The sequence below is a fragment of the Anopheles moucheti genome, chromosome 3 (genome assembly GCF_943734755.1).
Source record: "Anopheles moucheti chromosome 3, idAnoMoucSN_F20_07, whole genome shotgun sequence".
Classification (NCBI taxonomy): domain Eukaryota; kingdom Metazoa; phylum Arthropoda; class Insecta; order Diptera; family Culicidae; genus Anopheles; species Anopheles moucheti.
The window spans coordinates 51,305,769-51,328,160 of NC_069141.1; the positions used below are offsets into that span (position 1 = coordinate 51,305,769).

The 22,392-nt window shown below is 44.9% G+C and overlaps 1 protein-coding gene across 3 annotated transcripts in view; it reads right to left on the reverse strand.

Annotated features, from left to right (window-relative positions):
- LOC128304180 (terminal nucleotidyltransferase 5C) overlaps positions 1-17,630 on the reverse strand; it is a 50,492-nt gene extending 32,862 nt beyond the window's left edge. The window contains exons 1-2 of one of the 3 annotated variants that reach the window (XM_053041337.1): positions 17,442-17,630; positions 14,147-15,107 (exon numbers count right to left, since the gene is read on the reverse strand). In XM_053041337.1, coding sequence (XP_052897297.1) covers positions 14,147-14,182 — 36 coding nt within the window. In that variant the 5' untranslated portion in view covers positions 14,183-15,107; positions 17,442-17,630. Of the gene's footprint in view, positions 1-14,146; positions 15,108-15,238; positions 15,377-15,903; positions 15,954-17,441 lie in introns of those variants that run through there. The other 2 variants (XM_053041338.1, XM_053041339.1) reach the window with 2 other exon arrangements.
- Positions 17,631-22,392: the final 4,762 nt, after the last annotated feature.

The following is a 22,392-nucleotide window of genomic DNA, read 5'->3' on the forward strand; positions in this document are numbered from 1 at the left end:
GAGACTTCGGGAAGAAATTCAGCACAGATGATTCACCGTCACGGCCGCAACCGCACAGCGGAGCTTGAAAAGCGTCAAATTTTCGTACCATATGGTACAGCGGAAGCAAATTAAACCGTGACTATGGCTGTATACGTTCACTTCCACCGAGTTTTCACTTTCCGTTCGGAGACGCAATTTTTCCACGCTGTCGCGCTGTGGCAGTACGGCACAGTGGCGGGCAGCGCGTGTACTTCTCGGTTGTTGCTTTGCACTGCAGCACCGCACAGCACTCGGGACCGGTCGGGAGGGTGAATTTTTCCTTGGCCGCCCACACGGTCGCCAAACGTGTGGACGGTTTTTGCCGACGAGACTTGCGCGCCTAACCGCACCGCCGCGTGAGATTCGCGGCTGCAAGAGCGTATGAGATCGAGATACGCAGATCGCTCACGCTCACGACTTTGCTAGAACCGAGAGGGGTTGGGGTAGAATTTTTCCGATCACTTCCGCTCCCAGCTGAGCGCCCGATGAAATGCGTCGGAAAATGAGTGACTCTCTCCTTCCCCCAAATGAGCGTGAGTGATTTTCTCTGAAACATATTTTGCACTACGCCACACGGGTTTACGGAGCATTTTCTCTCGTTCTCGTACTTTTGGGAGATGTATGCAATGAAATAAGCAAAACAATGCGAATATATGAAGGACGCTCACTAAAACTCATCCTTCCATATTGAAAATTCTGCGTTTTGCAGTTAACCTGTTGAGCAATATCATGCTAAATTTGATCAATTTTAATGTAGATGGGGTTGAAGAGGGACAAAACTAGTGGAAAGTATATAAATAGATAATAATTATTGTTAAATAACATATGCCAGTAGGGCAAGGAAGTATCATTAATAATTTATGCCTATTTAATTAATTTACTTCACTCTTAACTTACTTTAACTCTTACTTAAAAAGTCTTCTTTACAGACGTTACGTCAATGCGGAAAATTAAAAACCGACAAAATAAATTAGTCAGAAAAATCAAATCCACCTCGCAAATGGCCACCATAGCCAGTAGCAAAGCAATTAACCGAACAGGATCATAAAAGGAACCATTCCGGGCACTCCTCCTGTTATGATGCTTATAACGGCTTTAGCTCATGCAAAAAGGGGCAATCCGTTAGCACCCAGGCGTGTTCAGTAGACGCGTTCGATCCAACAGTGCCCAGATTACATTATTGACCTGCATCGGGCCACAGTGTACACGCCACGTCTGGACACGCTGGAGCCCCACTGGACGACCGCCATCGGGTAAGCAACAAGTGCAATTCTGCACGCCCGGAATATCGATGGCGCCATTAGAGCTGGCTGAAGGAATAGCAGAAAAGTCCTACCAAAAAAAAAAACAAAAAGCAACATCCCCTGATTACTTCCGTGCCAGGTGCATTGTAGCAAAGGTAGCGGCCATCGGGGAGGAATAAAAAAAACAAAACCTCCCCTAGAAAATTACGGGTGGCCCCATGCCGCACACACTTTTCGCACACGTGACTGACCTCGCCGTGAAGAGAATCTCATGCTCACGGCCTCGGAAACGTGTTCTCTATTACGCGTTCGCCGGAAAAAACACGCGCAACTGTCCAAAATTTTCTCAAGCACACATTTTTTTTTGGTTTTGCTACAAAACTTTACCGTATTAAGCCATCAAAGCTTACGATAGCGTCACGTCAAGCCAGCTGTACCATAAATCGGTGCCAAGCGAATGCTCCAATCTGGACGTCATGCGACAAAGGGGGGGGGCCGTCTACCACTCCGCAACACTATTGATCGACCGCACCGCAACCCGCCGCCAGTTTGACGCTGGTTTGGTGCGACTGGAGCCGTCGGCACACGATTCGGGCGGAAAAACCTTTTTACATCCATTTTCCATCATCGCCGTGCTTTGGTGCTAGAGCCGCTGCGACTTGTCCCGTGCGTTCGGTTGTTCGTGTAGTTGTGCTGCGGGTGACCCAGCGATGTGTATGTGTACTTGGGCGCCAATTTAATTATAAATGTCTGGTGTCACATATGGAGCACAAATGGACAGGCAGCAAAAGGAAAATCACCGACACAGCGACTAGGCAATTGCAAACTGGGGCAGACACATGGAAACGCTAACCAATTGCTGCAGAGTACTGTTTTGCACGTCAGAGCACACATCTTATTTTTCATTATTTCAAGATGTTGCCGGTTGCACAATTCGGTATGTAAACCCTTTATGTAAAACATTTTCCACCGGCTTACTTATTTCTACCGATTTTCCTTCGCGAACGTTTGATCGCTCGAAAAGCTCAAAGTCATCCACAACAAACAACGGATAGTTTGACCTTTGCTTAGCCCCGAAGGCTTATCCTTCGGTGGGTGCTTACAAGCGGAAAGACTACTATCGGCGACACAGGCAGACGAAATGCATCATTATAGCCCTGGCCATCTCAAGGATTCTCCTCCTCTCGGGTGCACAAACGGCGAAAAGTAGCCGGGCGAAATGTAGTCGCGTGAAAGATGACGATTGGCGATGGTTGGTCAACGGTTTGTTGTTAGCAACAGTGGCCATTTGCTCGAATCAATGGACGAGGATTTTTTTTCGTGTGTCTGTGCGGTGCGGTCTGTGTTTTACAAAAAAACGAAGAGACTACCATAAAACCGTTGCCGGCATCAGCTTCCCTTCGTACCGCATCCATGCCTTCTAGGTGTGTTTTCGTTTTCGAATACAAAAAAATAAACTATGCACCGGGCCATGGTTCAAACCGGTGGCGGCAATAGGAAGAGGATTCAATAAGCTGGTTGTCATCGCTGGCGAGAAGGGCGAGAACAAGCGGCGAAGGACAGCAGCCTTTCGCGCAATGTTTGGGAATAAAAATAGAATTCGCGCTTATTTCTGTACCACGACGTTTCCGACCGGTGCGCGACACACTGCAGGGCTCGTAGTCGGCAAATTCTGCCACATTCACCGGTTGGGTACCGGTTGGGATGGGTGGGAGCAGATCAGCGGCGTGGATGCTATTAACTGGCAGCGCCAATCCTCGAGAATGACTGCAATCCCATGCCAGCCAAACCGAAAGCCAAAGCAAATCAACTATCGATCGCCGTGTGTAATTGTCGAACTCCATCTTGTGGTTTTTCTTGTTCCCGCGTTTTCGCACACCTTCAGCGGCTAAAGCTGGCGCAAGGTGATTCAACGTCGATGGCGTACCCGCACACAGCATCGCAACAAAACAACACGCATGACAGTTTCGACGTCAAATTCCTTTCCTACTTGGCAAGACACAGCTACTGCAGCACCGATCGGCGGTTTCGATGGCAGCGGTCGACCATAATCACCTACGCGCATGGTTGCTTCGTCCAATGTCTGTCCAAATCAAGCTGTATCTGGTGTTTGAGCAACGGAAGCAGTCAGTTACTGTTTGGGAGGGAATTTGAATTTTTGAAAGCGTCAAGCTGTTGGAAAACTTTTCATATTAGCCCGACTCATCAACAACATCATCCACCGTTTTGACACTTTTCCAAAGCACCGAAATCACACGCCAGACGATAATAAAGGGAGTTTTATCCACGATGTTGAATGGATCTCCCATTCACCGGGCGAAAATGTACGAAAGCGACAACGGCACGCCATCGGAATGGTTTAAATTTTGCGTCAAAGTATAACGTCTTTGCCGCACGGTGGTAGCCTTGTTTCATTTTCCTTTGATTGGTCGACTACCAAAATTTCAATTCCTAGCTGCATCGCTGTTGTAATCGTTCTCCCGCCCTCTTCCGGCACTTCACCCCCTTCTGCACGATGCAAAACGCTCCCACATAATGGTGGTTATTTTCGGTTCCCAAACGGACGGAACTGACCGTTCCTTCGATGCAATCACACAGGGACGGAAAAGGTAAACAAATACCGGCCGGTTTTTTCGCTTTCCCGTTCATGGTTTCTCATCACGAAGATGTGGGGATGGCAAAAAATAACACGAGCGACAACCTGTCGCCGACAAGTAGCGATACATCGCCGTCCACAGCGGAACGATCCTAGGAGTGAGTTTTCCTTTTTAGGGCATCGGTGACACAGCAACACTATGTACACCCGAAGGTACATTTGACAGGGAATCAAGGGAGTTATTAAAATGGGTGTTGAGATTGATGTATAATTTACATATTCAAAGCACTACATCAAAATATACTAAAGGTAGTGATTTTTTTCGATTCAGAACGTTTATTGTATTTTGTACGTAAATATTCATATAAATAACATACGAAACCGTTGTTTAAACGTTATATTCCAACTATGCCATGATGTTGTTGATGAATTCCACCCTTTATTTTGACAATGAATTGAGAGTAACGAAATTATTTGTGGGACAATCAATGTAAAAACTAAATTTGTTAAAACTATTATGAATCCATTGACAAATTCTGGGAATTACCACTCACCAAAAATGGATATTCTAATCAAACGGACAAATGCAAAACCAGATTAGATTAGAAATTAAAAATCTCCCAAAAACCTAGCCGGCATAGTAAAAGTAAGGAAAGGTTAATCTAAACTATAATTCAAAGGTTTTAAAAAATGTAAAAAAGTACAAAATAGAGGTTGTTGTCAATTAAAAAGCATTAAATGGAAGCTTCAACCTTGAATCTTGGAAAAGAAAGTATTACAAATGAGTGTTGTGTTAATCCTGTTCAGGTGCATGTATCTGAATGGTTATTTAAATTGAATAAATGAGTTCGCTATCCTCAAAGATTCATTATTCATCCTAGAACAATGACTCCCAAGTAGCTTGTCCTCTGTAAATCCCCACGGTCATATGTTGCACCTTCAAAGGGGCTTGATCTGCCACTGCCCGAATGATTCATAAATCTTTTGAGAGTCGATTCCTGGCTAGAATAACTTCTCGCATTTAGATTTATTTGAATGTTTATTTTCTAAAGATTGATTAAGCTCAACACTATTATAAAAAAAAATATCAATTTTTGTTCTAAAATACAACTTTTTTCACTTTAAACCGAAAACCCATAAAGTCCATGAAGTCCACATGAATTGTAGCCATATTAATAAATACATCATGGAATGAAGCATTTGACCGATTCTGATGCACCTAAAGAGATAATCACATCAAACACCGATAACTTTGTATTTATACATCAAATTTACATTGATTCGGCTGTATTGTCCGACAGCATGAAGGTCAACGTCCCGTCGGGACACTATCAACGGTGCACCCTCCGATCGGCAGCTGTTTTATCAATGTTGTTCGCTTCACGGCACGGCACGCGCATGCTGAAATCGGCAGGCCCGTGGCAGCCCTTCAACGCTTATCAGCTCCAAAACGAGATCGCCACGATTCAACCAATCGTCCAAAGGGCCAAGCGGAATTCGATGGAAAATACCCAACGACTTGCTACTCACGCCCAGGCAAATAATAATTCATTCAAGAAAAAACGCACTCCACACACAGCGTACACTCCGTGGTGGGCCGGAAAGGCCAAGGGCCTCGGTAGCGCGTCAACAGTAGCCCAGAAAGCCAGCAAAACCATTGGCGAGCCTTATCGCACGGTCTAATCGGGATTACGCGCGCAGAAAAATACACAATCCGACCCCAAGCTCCTGAATGTTTAGCGTTCGCGAATTTGCTGTAAATCGCGGTCATAAACCACAGCCAGCCAGGCCAGGAAGGGTAAGGAACTGGTGGTGGGGGAGGGCGTTGTTTCACATTTGTTTCGTTTGTTGTTGGGTTGTTGTTGGAGGTTTTGTTTCATCTTCCACCCCGTCTTTGTAAGCACACTGATAAGGGCACTACGCGAAATGCGATCACCTCGGCTATCGACGAAAGTCAACAACGGATGATACTGGTGGGGGTCTACATTACCGGCCAGGGTGGGTTCTGCTTCGGACCCACGTCCCACCCCGTTGCCTTCCGACCATATTACACTCGATTTCGGTTATCAAATCGTTTGTTTTCGGTTATGTTAATGTTGCGGTCAGGTGCTTTCAGCTGACCGTTTGCTGATAACGCTGGTGGCAGTTGCCTTACACTCCTAATCAGCGATGTGGCCTCTCAAAGTCAAGGCTTATACCTGTTTGTTTGGTTTTTCTAAGGAGGCAACCACAAAATAACAACCCACTAAAATGGGTCATATTTAAACTGAAATTAGTCTAGTCAGCTGGTTGTAAATGTGCTTGCGGTGGGCGGCCATTTAGCTGCCTGTGAATGAGTTTTGCATTTAAAAACTTGCAGTTTAAACGATTTTACAATTTATGCGTAATTTGATGGTTCTTCTAGCTTGTGGTATTATATGTTCAGAGGCGTCGAGATGGTTTTTTCCAGACTTTAATTTATCCAAAGCTGGATAGTTATTGCTTGTTGGGTCTTGTGACAGATTGGGCCCCTAGCTTGAAGAACGTGATCGTGATGACGAAATATCTTGGTTGGTAATACTCAATAATGTAACATATTTCATTTGTTTGATTTATTTCATAATGCCGGAGGCGGTGATAATAATCAGGGCCGGATTTTTCCTTTATGCATTTTTGGAAAATGCATTAATGGATAGACGCAATGCATAAGGAAAAATCACAAAAAAAAACCTTTAATATTGTAACATACAATATCTCCACTATAAGTTGTCTTTCAAAACTATGACCGGCTTACATCATTTGAACTGCTGCAAATGCACCGTAGGATTCCTCATGCCACTAATTTGCATAATGTTGCACCGAAATACAATGTAACATTTACGAAAACCAAAAGGAAAAAGCGAAAAGCGGTTTGTTTCGGAATTCTTACGCCAGCCGGCGCCAGCGCGCCGCCGATGGACCATAACGTTTGATCGTGTAACGCCGCATGGTATTAAATCGATACAATACTTTCACTTGCCATTGCAGCGAGAAAGCATCGTGCCATCGATGAAGTGACTACATCAAACACCGCATTTGAGGGGTTTGGTATTTATTTTCTTTCTTCATGTTTCGGGTCGTAAACGATGACGTTTTAGCCATTCGTATTTGTTAATTCATTTGCGGCGCTGTAAACTCCGCGTACACTACACGGATCGGACCCGCAGAAATCCGACCAACGTAACCGACTTCCCAAAACTGTATGAGACAGTGGAAACATTTGCCCTCCCCGGTGAAGCACACATCTTTAGCAATTCCGTGCACATGTTTGTCATTTTTTGGAACCGATGATTTCACTTTCCACCGATCAGGGGCATAGAGAGCGGCATGTTGTAGAAACGGTACACATTCAGTTGGGAAGTGCAGTGCGCGGTGGAGGACGAGCCAGTGTACGGAAAACAGGTGGGGCGGGACTGAGAGCAACAACAAAAAAAAAACTACACACCAAACCCACATTCCAAGCCGCACACATGCATGCACAAAGGAAGCAGTGCCATGCCTGCTATGAGTCTTGCTTGCATAATTTGCTACCAACCGTAATGGACAATGTGGCGCATGGTATGCATTTTTGCTTCTTCTTCTTCTATTCCTCCCACCTGACCCACCCGTACCTACGACAACAAATAGGACGTGAGCTTTGGTTTCAAGTGTGTTTACTTTCATTAACGTCTTCAAGGTCTGAAGCAAGCGAGAATAAACTTCATGTTTCGTTACTCGCTTGCTGCGTACATCCACAAAATGTTGCGATGAGCTATAAAACATTATATGAAGTTAGACATTTTGTTTAGCACAAATCGGTTTTTATATCGTCACGATAACGTGCATCATGCATGCACTTCGCGATAAAGCCAAAGCGTGCTGCAATTAAAATGATGGACGGCAGTTATTGTACGGTTTGTCTGCGTTTTTTTTTTGCGTTCTCTTGAAAAAAAAACACTTGCCCTTAAATGCATTACTTTTTTTCATTTTTCCCTTTTTTTATTTACTCCTTTTGTGCATGCACAACTCGGAAAGTACGATGTGCATCAGCGAAAAACGCACGAACCCCTGTCCCCGATAAACATTGTGTTGGGAACACGTGTTTCGGGTCACATTTCACACCTGCACCGTTTGTGTGTTATCACTACCCACACGATTATTGGGATATCGGGATGGAAAATGCAACTGCAATCAAGCAAACAAAACAGTACAACAAAAAAAATTAAGGCATGAAAATGCAACTGCGCTCGGGTAGAGGATTCAAATAACGACGAAAAAAAAAAGCGCTCAACGTACAATCGTTGTGTTCCACCCTTCCATCGATTCGATTAATTAATGCCTTGCCAGATCATATGCGCACAGTGCACACGGTGCATTTTCCCAGCACAAACACAGCACCCCGTCACCCCAATATGGTACACCCCTGTTTTAAACATGGCGTGGGAGCATTCAACCTGCCTACCATAAATCCCCCCTACTATCAATCAATCTCTGACCAAAACCGCACACACAAACATCTACTAGAATGCGATAACAATCGCTGAATCGAATAAGAGTTCAACATACAGCCGATAATACAAACAAACAAAAAACAACAATTGTACACACATACAAACACCCACACACACACACACATACAACTTCCAATCCAATCAGCACCGAGCACAAACGCGAGACGGAGAGCGTCTGTGGTGGAGAGCAGCAGCGCATGGTTGTGAATAAAACACCATTTGCAAATATGGCCACGGGGATCATGTTAATTAACGACAATCATACTACTGCCGAGAAGCAGCAGCCCAGTCCTAGTGCCTCTGCCTGCCCGCATCCGAGAACATCCAACTAACGACGTTCTTCCCATACGCAGGCATGCAAATAATGCGAACGCGCTCGCAGAACGCAAACGAGTGCGCGATGTGCAGGAATAAGATCAAGGTCACCGTGGAGCCGCAACAACCCAACAGTGGGGCACTATTACACATCGGTATAAACGGTTGCCTTTGGCCCGAAAGAATTGCCTAATGGAGGATCAAGTTACGAGTGGAGAAGATATGGTTTGCGGGGTTTCGTGGAGTAGAGAAATTGATAGGCATTTTGACAGTGTTTGAGACATTTTAAAGGATAATTTGAAGTGTAGTAAATATCTTCTGCTTGCAATAACGATCCATAATGGCTTTGTCATCCTGTGATTATCCCTGTCTCGTAACCTGATAATCTATTATTTGTCCACGGAAATTCCTGAAAGAATTACCAAATGGAAGATCCAATTGGGGGAAGAATAGACATGATATGAAGTGTTCCGAGGTGGAGAGACATTGATGGATATTCTGAAACATCTTGAAAGGGGTAGCAATATCTTCTTCATAATACAACGACCCAGGCGTAATAATCTAACGACCTTTGTGTTACGACCTCAGTCGACTATATCTAGCCTTATATTTCACCAATCCTACGGAAAGTTCCATGAATCTGAATCCCCGTAAAGATCAGTCTAATGAAATGTTCTATTCTGATAGAGAATTCAAGTGAGTATAGATCACAAGGAATAAGTATAGGAATAGATTTAAAAAATTCCGATGAGAAAATAAATTGAAAGGTATTCTGTTAAGATTGGAGATATCTTCAAGGAAAATTCTTGATCTTCTTTATGGCTTAACGAAATACTAGGTCTCAACCATGGTAGCCATATTTGTAACTCGTAGCAAAAAAAAAACAATTATTTATGCGGGTAATTGAAGTTTTAATAAATTTTTTGGTGATCTTCGGATTAATAAACCAAACATAACACGATATTATGGACGATTCTAGTTTCTCCAAAAAATTCTGATGACTTGAACAGCATCAGTATTATAATAAAGATTTCTGTTACCAATTAAAACAAGCAAACTAAATTAAGACCGTACTACATTCTACAAATCCCATAAAGATAGGGACTATATGTCATACCTACTACCTTCGGCCCGTGAAAGGACATTTATGAGGCCCTGTAATTCACAGGCCCTGTATGATACACACTCTCTTACTGTATCTCCACCTTTAAGACTTCGACTTCTCCCCATTCTAATAAAGTTCACGTGCATAAGGGTTACCTTTACTGCGACACCTGTGCACCTCGGTGCCCTTGTCTGCTAGCGGAAGTCACCCGAGCGTAATGTAACGTTAGCAAGGCAAGGCTGTTATTACCAATGCCGATGCAATCACTGCCATCTCATGTACCAAAACATCCGACACCCTACTCTGTCCGCCCGCTTTGGTTGAACGTGTCTCTTTCTCTATCTTTTTTCTTTGCGCTAGCCCGTATATACTCACAGTTATTCAACCTTATCTAACGCTTCCTTTTGCCATCCTGTTGTCGATTGTCTCAACGGCCAACACAAACACAACACTCATTCTCAGACAGCGACGAACAAACATCTTGCCCGTCCGCGAATTCTGGTTTCTCTGCAAAACGGCCACTGCGAACGCGACTTTTCCTGCGTTCCTGCCAAAAGTGTCACGGAAAGGAAAGTGGCATGCCGGTGGTGGTGTGACTCGGCCATGTCGAGCTGTTTTTAGAACAAACGCCTGTTGAGTAGTATTTATGTCAGGCGGTGGTAAAGCACAATCCATCAGCTCAGTTGTGCGCCACGTCACAGATCTGCTGTTATGAGTTGCGAAGCTAGGCGAATGTGCTCTACTGCCTCGTAAGTGACCGCGTGACACTACCAGTCGCTAAACTGTGGCTGATCAGATCGATCATTCCGAGCGGGATCGCTCAGCGGAAAGTTTTTGTTGTGAAAACATGCGTCGATAGAGTGTCACCCTTCCGAGAATCATAATCACGTTGGGACGATCCCATTCGATCGATCACAAATGCACTTCTCCTATCAGCGATTTAATTACTTCGCACGCTATCAATCTTTCAAAATATGTAAATAAACGTACAACGGGTTGCACTCGGTAGCATTCCGTTTTGTTTCGCGTTGGGTGGCATTTCCCGAAATCCGTGCTCGTTTTTACCTTGGACATAACCGACTTTCAATCTGTTGCGCCTGTGGCGCGATATCTGAGTATCTGGGGTTTTTTGCAGCCGGTGCAGGTGCTGGTAATTATAGAACCACTAGAAGCCGGGGCGTCGTCGTGGCAACATTTGTCCCAACCCACGCACCGTAACACACTGGCATATTTATTTGGTGCAAAAATGTCTGTCTTTCCCACCACATCCACCATGTAGGTATGCACCGAACAGATAGACTGGCCGTGCGTCAAGCGTTCCGAACCATCCTGCACGGACAGTGCCGTTCATTGTTTCTGCCAGGATAATCAACAAACAAACCGACGGACGGCGAGTTTCCGCTACTGGAGGAACTCAACATGCTTCACGAACTCTTCCTACCGTGACGATAATTAACCGTGCCGTGTTAGCATTATTATGCACCAATTTAAACTCATTTGCAGCGGGACCAGGTAATTCGTAGAAAATTAGCCAAATTTCATTCATGTTCCGACAAAAAAAAAATGGCTCCCTGTTACAAAGCTATTAGCGGCGAATAATATAATACGGCAATGATAAAGCTGCACGGGTACCAACAACAAGCTGACCTCAACCTAATTGCACCATCTACAATCACCCACGCAACCAAGGCTGATAACGTTCCCCCCGGCGCGTTTGGTACGCACCGGCTCCACCCTTCTTTCTCCACCCCCCCCCAAACCAGATTAGTGACGTCCTTGATTTTTCCCCATTTTTTGTAAACGTGGTTGTTTTTCGCAACATTACTAGACAGTTTTATTGCGAAAGCACCGAGGGGTACCTCGGTTCCGTCTTCCAGGGACTTGTGATAGGGCCAGTGCCACGATGCAGGAACCGCTGGTTGGCCGCTTTTTAATGGCCGTTTCGTCAGTGAAATTTTGTCGGGCTTGCACGCACACACGCCGCCGCCTCCTGGGCTGATAGGTTTTTAGTAGCAAAATTGTTGCACGTTAGCGCACTACCCCGAATGGGAGGGGGTTGATTGCTTTCGGCGTACACATCGGAGCGGCACTATCAGTTACAACTGGTTGGCACCTTTGCGATCAAGGGTACATTGGTTAGGCCGGTGCATTGGCTAGGACGAAAGCTGAGGATTGAACAGCGCAGAGAAAGCTTTCGCCCTCTCGCTTGCCCACGCAGCCCACGGAACCGGGATGCGTTGTAGCTTTAATGGCTCACTGAGCCGGCTGAATTTAAGCAATTGTGCGATGATAGTGTGCGAAACCCCTCCTTCCTCCAGCTCTTTACCCAGTTTTTATTTCTACCACTTTTCTGGCTCATCCCCCCCCCCCCCCCTTGCAGTCATGTACTTTCTTGTTGCCTCCATGTCCAGCTGTACCCATCGTACGGGATTCCTTAACGTTCCGTTGTATTTGTGATCTTTTCTTTTCCTTTTTTTGCTACACATCACTTGGAAAGAGTTTTCCTTCATTTGATCTGTACCTTTCCTCGTCTTTTACTTCTTTCTCAACGCTCCGCACTCTCTACGCGCAGCACGCGAAAAACGCGGTTGCGTATGAGCACGCGGTCACGCGCATTCGCGCTGGATTGTGTGCGCGCGCGCGCGCACAGGCCCGCATCCCAAGCAGAGCACGTGTACTGTTGATTTTTCTTTTCAATTTCTATTTCTTCTGTACTTACTCCACCCTCTCGCTCCTCTTTTTTTTTGACTCACGTATCACTCATTTGCGGAAAACTTGGCTGCTGGAGAAAATGAAACTACACACTAGCTGCAGTTCGCCGAAAAACGCACGTGGTGGGCAGCACGCAAGGGAAGCGCAAGGTGAACGCGATGTTTGCGGCATTCTTCTCTTATCATATAGCGCTCCCACATTGCACCGTAACCATTTTACGTACGGTTTTGGTCGGAGAAATTATTGCACCAATATTGGAGTTGATTTAGCAATACGGGCAATGTTGCGAGTGATGAATATAATAACGCTTTGCCCATGCTCTCCACGGTCGGGGGATATGCATTTGATCTCTGATAGCACATTAGTACCGCTTTTCAAATTTTTAAAGAGTAGAGATACAAGCAGTAGGTTGAATAAACAGAAACACAATGTTAATGCAATTCCTCGGATTTTTGGGTTTTCTGAAATATCTAATAAATGTCTCATATTTTAATAAATGTCTCGTATTAATTGACCGATAAATATCGAAGATACGGTCGGAGAAGCTAACGCATGCATTAATAATCAACTACGCAATGGAACTTCTATGCAAATCAGCGCACAGAATATCTTGGAGACCTGTGAACCTTTCAATAATTATTCTTCAGTAACTATCACTACCAATTACTGATTATTTATTAATTTTTAACTGGTACTTATCGTAAACTTTTATAGTTTTTTTTTTATTTTACACATAAATATGTATTTTGCTACGCAACAAGGAATGCGAGCGTATCGCTAACAGATCATTTAATACGATCATTTTTTACGTGAATTTTTCTTTACTATACAATGAATAGTAACGAAGTAATAAATGTTCCGATTTTCCTACTTTACACTTCCACCATTTTGTTTTGCATTAGGGTAAATTTGCTTCTAATAAGATCTAGATTCAATTTTCTTCATTCAAAATTTTTAACATTTTTAAACTTCGATATTTTTTACGAAATCTTTGTGAGTCGTTATTTGTTCAAAGCGCTCCCAAGAAAGTCATGTAAAATCCATTTTTTGTGCTTATACTAATTTGGTTTATAACTTACAAGACTTCAATACTTTCAAATCTCAAATAGTTACACTTATTCAATTTATGAAATAGTTGTTCTTTTAAAAAATCACATAAAAGGAGAAGAGAAATAAATAGTGAAAATAAAATAACATAAACGTATTTGCATTCATCTCTCTCTACTTGGCGTAACGGCCAGCTAGGTCATGCCTCCCATTTCTGGCTTATTAGACTTATTTTACAACGTCACTGGATCATCGTCAAGTCCTTACTACGGTGGATGGGTCCGGATGAGATTTTGGACCGGGGTCCTGTCGTGTGAAGACCGGCGTCGCTACCATCATGTCACCGGGCCACCCCTTGTATTCATCATCCACCCTTAATAGTCCAGATTATTAAATATTCATACTAATTCGTCGTGCGAAATGCTTAGACATCGTAGTAGCCTACGCATCACAAAATACACACGGCCACGTGTGTACCATCTTCAACCATATGGCAACAGCCGGCGTGTGTATTTTAGCCCCAAAACGGCTTCTACCCCGCGCACAACGGGATCATAAGCTACCCATACAAAGTACACTATCAACTACATACACGTACCTTCTCATTATAGGGATTTATCCAAGCAGATATCATGAAAACCAATTTTCCGCTGATCCACCACACGGGAAAAAAGAATAGATGGACGGGGCAGTTGGCCGTCTACTACAGTGTATGGCACACACACACACACAAGCGCGCGCACACGAACACGGGGACGCACCACGCTGCTGCTAACTATCCGCGCGCTGCACAACGGTTCGATACACACGCAAATAAGCAAATGGTGCACACACGCACACAGCGCAGCTTCCGCAACGACGGCAAATTAGCGTGTGTAGGTTGGCTGCTGGCTGCTGCCGCTGCCTACTATTTGCTGCGTTTTCACTCGCGAATTCTAAACCGGTTGCTTCTTTCTCTTCTTCCTACTTTCTTTCCTTAGCTCCAGACCTGCCGGCGGGGTAACACGCCGTTGCACTTGCACTTGCGGATATCCGTGGCGGCCACGCAACAACAACCAAAAATCAAACGAAATAAAATAACGCCAAATTGGGAAGGCGACGATCCACCGTGCGGGCACAAAGCGCGACCGAGCGGCACGGGACTAGTCGAAGGGGTAGATGTTTGTTTCGTTCACGCGCACGCACTGGTTACCCGTTGGTTTGGTTCGGCTAATAGGTGCACCGGATCGATGGGATGATCGATCGGCGTTTATGCCGTAACGAGTGAGTTACTCGCGTCCAATGAAAATGATCGATACGCGAGCACTTTAATGTTGAGTCCCGACTCGTTGTGGGGATGAGAGCACTTTGGTCTGGGGATGCTGGATGTCCTTGCTTTCGTTCGTACCACGCGTACGCACACTACACACACGCACACACGCACACGCGCACACTACTGCGGGTACTACTATCAACTACTACCACTGCTGGATGTGTTGCACCTGGCAGCTGATCGTCTGAGGGCAAACGAGGTTGTCACACCACTGCTCACCGGTCGGCTTATCCACTGGAATCTGAAACTGCAACATGGAAAAGTTGTTAGATTTCGACACTAAGATTGGGGTCAATTGAAAGTTGTGGTCGTGTACTACACTCAATCCATATTCGCCGTCTAATTTGTCTAATTACCACCACTACACCATCAACTCACTTTATTTCATTACTTCCTGTTTTCTAATTATTACTATTTTTTGTAAATTCCCCAATAGGGAATCTTTAGAAGCGTCAATGCGATGCCGATGCCCAAAAACTGTCTATCAACTAAACAAACAAAGTACGCACAAATTCGCACGGGAAACTTTACTTCACTAGCCTACTTCGATTGCTATTCGATTAAACTGCGGGCCCGATTTGGGTGCAACTGCCACAAACGCACGCGAACTACCTGCATTTGATTACCCGTGTGTCTTTGTGTTTAAATTGAGAGACAGGCAGGAAGAGAGCGGAAGAAAAAGGAAATAAAAATGTATGACTTAAAGCTAGGCACAAAATCGATGATACGGAAGAATCGATTTACTGTGTTGGCATTTGACGTTTTGACGCCCTGTTTTTACTGTAGCGAGCCAAGCACAGTCCACAATATGCAGCAATATTGAAGCGTTAAACCGTCTCTCTCTCTACCTAAATCATGAAGGTGCTTTTACCTGCCCTTAACTTTTTCACGATGGCCGATCAATAATGATAGGTGTACACCAGTGCGTTTCCTGAGCTATTATTTGTTTCCTTTTTTTCGATATCACATCTCCGACTACTAAAACAGGCGACAATATTCTTCTCAGGGATAGGCACAAGGGTTCAATGAACGTCACTACTAACCGAATGATCAGTTTTCGCAGTTCTTTTCGTTTCTCTCGGGCGTGTATTTGTATGCTTGCTTCTCACTTGGTCCCAATACACGGTTTGGCAGTGTGTTACGCTAGCATGGATTGCGAAAGACTGGCTGGACCAATCTGCAGCTTACTTGACCTCTTCCTTATACTGGGGTCACGTATGCCACGTATTTTTCATACGCACGGACACTAACTGAACGTTCTGTATCAGGTTTTTATTGCTGCATACTATCACACAAACTCTCGCTCTTATTTCAGGCACACTGCTTTTTGGCCGGGAGCTACTTCACCATGGTAAAGATCGATCGATTGCTACCTTCTTCTTTATTTCGTCCGTTTTAAAACGCATGCCACCATTCCCTATCAACAATCGCGTAACGATGTTTTGTATGGAAAGCTTAAACTGTAGAGACTTTGCAATAATGTGATTTTGGTTTATTTCACACCTTGTGTATTAGTAACGGTTAAAGTGGTTAAAATATATTTATTGAATATGTAGTTTACACTAATTCATTACACCTGACACGTTAATCCAATATACCTTATAATGCCATTGAATTTTACAAGTACCTTTCATATACCTTCCAAACTTATTAATATGTATCAAAAATGAACCATTCGATGAAAAGAAAAGATCACTTGTCGAATGATAGTGGTCACTTAAAAATTAACATCCACGAGCGTGTATCAAGGTGTGAACTGTAAGGTTAAAGGCAGGCATGCGAGTTCAAACTCCCGGCCACACTCTCACACAAACACCACAAACCACACACACGCGTCCCTATACGCACTAAAACGCACTTTATTACACATTCACCTAGAAATAGGATAAATGTCTAGGCAAGTGTCTTTCCACGACCCAATTTGCGAAATTCTAATAAAACAATACGGATGCTGCATACGGATGAACCCCAAGGCTACCATAGGAACAAGTGAATAGTAACACAAGGACATATGGTAGGCAACAAGTACAGCAAACAGCCAACAGGGAAAGACTTCCGAATATTCGTAATTTCAGAACTTTGGCACCAGAGGCTACATATAAAAACGCACACATGCACACGGACGACAGCAATATGTAAAATGGGCTGCTATAGTAAAGGTAGATTTGTTAAAGGGACACTTTAAAAAAAACTGTACGGCTCCGACACACGGTACGCACAACGGGGTCAATTGAAGGAGATTATTTTATTTAGCTCGAAGCGACAGTTTGGCGTTCGATTTTACTGCTGCCTTTGGTGAAGGAACGGTTTGTTAATTGCGCTACTGCAGTGGACAGTGTGCGAGTACTGCCGTCACCTGCTCTGGTAGTGCAATTGCCGCTGGTATTGCCGCCTCTTCCCATCCTATCGCCTTTTGCCAAGAGATGCTATAATCTGTTTTTCGCCCTATTCTATTTAACTCCCACACACCCTGGTCGGCTGCTCGGTTCTGATATTTCACTTCCCAGCGCTTGACACCCCGACCCCCGGGTTTCGCGTTTTTTGGCTTAACTATATCTATTTTCACCACATGGATACACACTGTTGTTTCGATTTGCTGATGCTGGGTGATGCTGCCTTGATACTGCCTGCTTGCTTTCGGGTTTTTTTTTATTTTGCTCTTTCGTTTGCCTTTTGGCGTATGCGATACTCCTCTGCACTTTTTTGCTTCACTTCTGTCGATAAAACGCGACTGTCGGGTTTCCCTCTACACACAACCAATAGCGCTCTCGACGACAACTAAATACTGACTGATTCAAAAAATACTAAACGCTGCTGGCGAACGTTCCGAGCACTGACCGTCGTCGCGGTGAGCCAAAGCGCTGAGACACGCAAAACCACTCATCGGCGCTCAGCCGCTGAGAGCGTTCACAGGGGTAGATTTCGGTCCCGCACTATGCTGCACGAGAATGGCTGGGGACCCATTGATTTGAAGCATAATCACACAATTACTTTTATATAAAGGAACTTTCAGCAAATGTTTCAAAAAACCATTTGTGCTGTCTACAGCTGACTTTAGTTTTCTATATTATGTTAATTTGATCAGCTTTTAGATAAAGCTTTTCATTAAATAGATTCTCTTCCAATATATAAAAACAATCTACATATTGAATCAGAATCATCCAATATATAGAAACAAAAATCTTAAATGCTGCTAAAACATAGTTTAATATTTACGTTGACGCATACGACAAGTACTACTAACAGTAGAATTAGAAAAGTAAAAAAGAGACAATTAGTGTACACCAGAGATATTCTGAGTACTGATTTGCAAAAGGCCGTTTGAGAAAAAGGACGTTTATTTTAACATTGAGTACGAACGAATGCAGATGTAATTTTTTGTTAATTCTTTGTTATTCGCCGTGATATTGATTTGTAGTTACTGCCGGGAATCTAAAACTAAGGAAATGCGATTCTTTCACTTATCTTAGGTACGTTGCCTAAATTGGTTATCATTTTAAATCCAACAATTACCTAAATGCCAAGCCAAAATATATTTATCAGTTTATTCTCGCTTTGATGTTGCTCCAAAGTTGCCATCTCCAACATCAATAAAGTTTTCTACACGGGCTTGTTTCCATTTTGATCCACCACAGTTCCACAGTGCACTGAAACCGAACAGAGAGCCCCCCAAACGCCAACTCGACGTTACAGTGATGTTTGTGGTGGTGCTAATGCTATCCAAGGGAGCCAACAGCGCACCTACTCAGTGCCACTCACAAGCGAGGGAGAGTCACTCAGAACGAACCGCTCGGGCGAAGATTTGAACTCGTCCAATCCAAATCCGGTTCAGTGAGGGGAGCCCAAAGGCAGAAGTAAAACAAAAAAAAATACATATATACAACGCAATCGAGCACCAGCGTTCTAAACTTTCCATTTTGTTGCCATATTTTTGTAACCACCATACGGCGGTAAAGGTTTCACTCTTATTTTGCGACCCAACGGCACTTGAGCTGGAAATCGAAACAAACAAACAACAGCATAGTCGGACTAAATTAGCAGCGAGGCAACCACCACGACAAGACACAGGAACGACATCTATCTTATCGCGCCGCTCATTAAAGTGCCAGTGCATTATCGGCGGTAGATTTTTGGACATTTGGCGCTGCCCGTCGTTAAGCATATTTGGAAATGTTATTCCAGTGCAGAAACTTACCAGCAATATCGTACTTTTGTTTTTTAAGTTAGAAGCTACAGCTATTTGCTATTTGGATCGAACAATAAATAACCGATAGTATGTAGAGCAGGCAAAAAACAAAAAACACTTCGCGCCCCTTGCAGATTTGGTATGCACCGAGGAAACAAAGAAGCAAACAAGGCATCTTCGCATGGAAATCAGCTGAATTTAAGTGGCTCATTATCAAAGTTCATCATCTTCGGCCGTTTTGTTTACCCACCAGCAGGGAGGGAAACACCAGCAAGAAGCACCCGATCGAACCTCTAAACGAAGCTCCCGATGCTGATAGAAAAACCGGTTGCAGCCCCATCACCACACCAGGGCCCTTCTTTAAACAAATCTACACGTATGAACACAGGAAACACAGACCAATAAAGCAGCGCATGCGAGCAAGAAACATACCTGCGAAGCGTTTCGGGAAAGCAAAGATGGCTGCAGAGAACGCGTCAACGGACGGTGCGCGGACCGTGGTGGGATTAGCGTGTGCGTGATTCTGGATGCTGGCCGGTTTTGTTATGCTCCGGTGTATACCGAGCGACAGCAAGTTGAGCGTAGCAGCGTGTGTGCAGGAAATTGATCAGCTTTCTTCCACCCCGATCTATCGTGCGTGATCGGACGTCCCGCACTCATCGCAAAGTGTTGCTTTCTGCCAAAAAAATAAAACCGGTCCCTCAAAACCGGACCACAAATCATTCTTGGTCGTCGTCGTTGTGCTCGTGCGCGCTTCAGCGTTTACGGTTGACGAGCAGCTATTGTTTGACCTTTTGCCATGTTCTAAAACCTATCAACGCGATCGCGCAATCGGGTGGAAAACAAGCGAAAAGCCTTTAGAAAGAAACACACAGCAAAGAAATAATGCGAAGCAATCAAACCATTCCAGTTGATGACATTTGGCCGCGGACGATCTGGTCCGCTGGGTTTGCTTGTTGCGTTTTGCGCAGATATTGTAACCAATACCCCCAACGGATGCGAACATCTGCAACAACATCTCCCCTCCCGAGTGGAGAGGGGGGGGGGGGGGGGGGGAGGGGGCGATAGTAATAGTCACGAAAATTAATCAACACCGAAATGGCCAGCAACACCACGCGAGAAGGAATGATAAGAAAACCACACACTGATAACATAGCACCGGGCTGCTGTGTTGGTTTGCGGTGCATTTGGGTAGCACACACAAAACAACCCTCAGACGGTTGCTGATAACGATTTTGCTGATGGTGGTCGCCGCCACCCCTCACCACCATCCCAATGTTTGACCCCATCGACACGCAACGAACAAAGCGCAGATGTTAAGCTATCTGGACGTCGTTGAGCTGAAGGTGGAAGGGATCATAATCGCTAGGGAACGCTACGAAACGGTGTAATATGACGTGCAGGTCTTTCGCGGGAGAAGGTTACTTACATAGAAAGGTGAAAATTTTTGTGTTTTTTGGTGAAACACGCTCCGTAACGTCACGTCCCTTGCATACAGATGCTGTACGGATGGCCCTGTTTTGTGACCCTGTTTTTGCCGAGCTCCGGGAAGATCCCTCCCGGGAGAGAAATTATTCGAATTTAGTCGTTTCCTGCGAAGACATCACGGATACCGGGACATTTTCAGCATTGTTTTTGGTCACTTTGGTTTCCGTCAGAGGTCTTTTGGCTTTTTTTTTTTGAGGAGGATATCGACAAGATATTGAATGAGAAATTTCATTGATATTATTAATATTAGTAAGACTAGTTTATCTGCTTTCGTGCCTTTCTCCTGTGCTCCCCTTTCAGGGAAGGTTTCATCCCCTATCAGCATGCAAAAAATAGCACAGCTCGATCGCATTTAGGTCAATGGCCCACAAAAGCACAAATTGGCAAGCATTGGGCTAAAGTAGTCCGACGGTTCATAATTAAGTTTTGTGACCATCAAGATGGCGAGTTTTCCTTCACTTGCGTCAAGATGTAAACGAATGTATGTGACAAATCAACATCCATGTCTGTTCTTATGTGCAGTGTATTGCAATTCATTTAATTACCTTCATTTTTATGAGCAAACCATTACTCCATATGTCGCCCAACAAATCACCAACCGGCAATCGCAATGAGTTTGAACCTGAAGACGTTAGCAAATTTCACCCCGCCCCACCCAAAACAACATCGATCCGCCTGACAGGGCGCACAAATCAAAATATAGCAGCGCGATCCTCCGCACATCACGATCGTCCGTTTCGTCCAACCTTTATCTACCCTCCCCAAACACTCCCCCCCAACCTCCGCCTACCCTGTGACTAGGCATGTTTTCAAAACAAAACAGAAATGCCTCCAAAAATCACCCCAAAAAACAAATAGAAATAACAACAACCAAAGTAACCGAAGGCTAAGAAACGAAACGCACCCCATCATCCATCTTTGTTTCCCCTTCGCATACATCAAGCCGGATCGGTTGGTCCGGCCGGTCTTTCGTCTCGCTTCCAGCACGTATCCCTCCTGCTCCTGCTGCTGCTGCTGCTGTGATCTCGGTGATCTTCTTTTTCGGCGTACGCTGAATTGGGCAGAAATCCAAAGCTTGTGGTGAAGAAGAAGGAACCCCCAAAGAGCCTTTCTTTTCCATTGAGCCATACATACATACACCAACACACACGAGGTTTTTGGGACGGGTTGGGTAGTAGCCCTATGCTTCCACAGGCAGGGTGGGACGGAACGATCGTACCGAGTTTTGTGTTCGATTGGCCTACAACACGGCACGGTTTCCCTGCATGTGGGTAATGTGTGAAGTTTCCCTGCAACAACAACAAACCCCAAAGCGCGGAACGAAGCATTCTTGATATTATTTCATTTGCGATTGGGTTCCACGTTCCCCCCTGCGTCGACCACCCCGTTCGCCCCGCCGATCGGATCGCCTGGCCGATCTGGATGTGGCGAGGGTGGCCGCACGGTGGTCGTTTGACGTTCACTTTCAAAGCCTTCAGCACACACACTCGAGCCCAGGCTTCGGTCACAGAAGTCACGCGGCAGCGTTTGCGAGTTACCACAGTTCGCGAGTAGAGGCGACGACGGCGTCCATTGCCGCGTTGCCGTTCACTTTACGCCATTTGAAAGCCACAGCACACCGCCACGGTGCTGCAGCTAAGGGAAGGAAGGAACGGGGCTCGCGGTTCGCGGTCACACCGGGGAGAAGATTACATTATGGCATTTCGTTCTCGCACCACCCCCCGACCGGTGCCAATTCTTTCCGCTGCTGGTTCTCCCCACGGTTCGGGGTCCACCGTGCCGGGGAGCAGCAGCACGATACAACAAGTTGTTTTCGTCCACCGTCATCACTCGTTTCGCCTCCCACAATTCCCACATA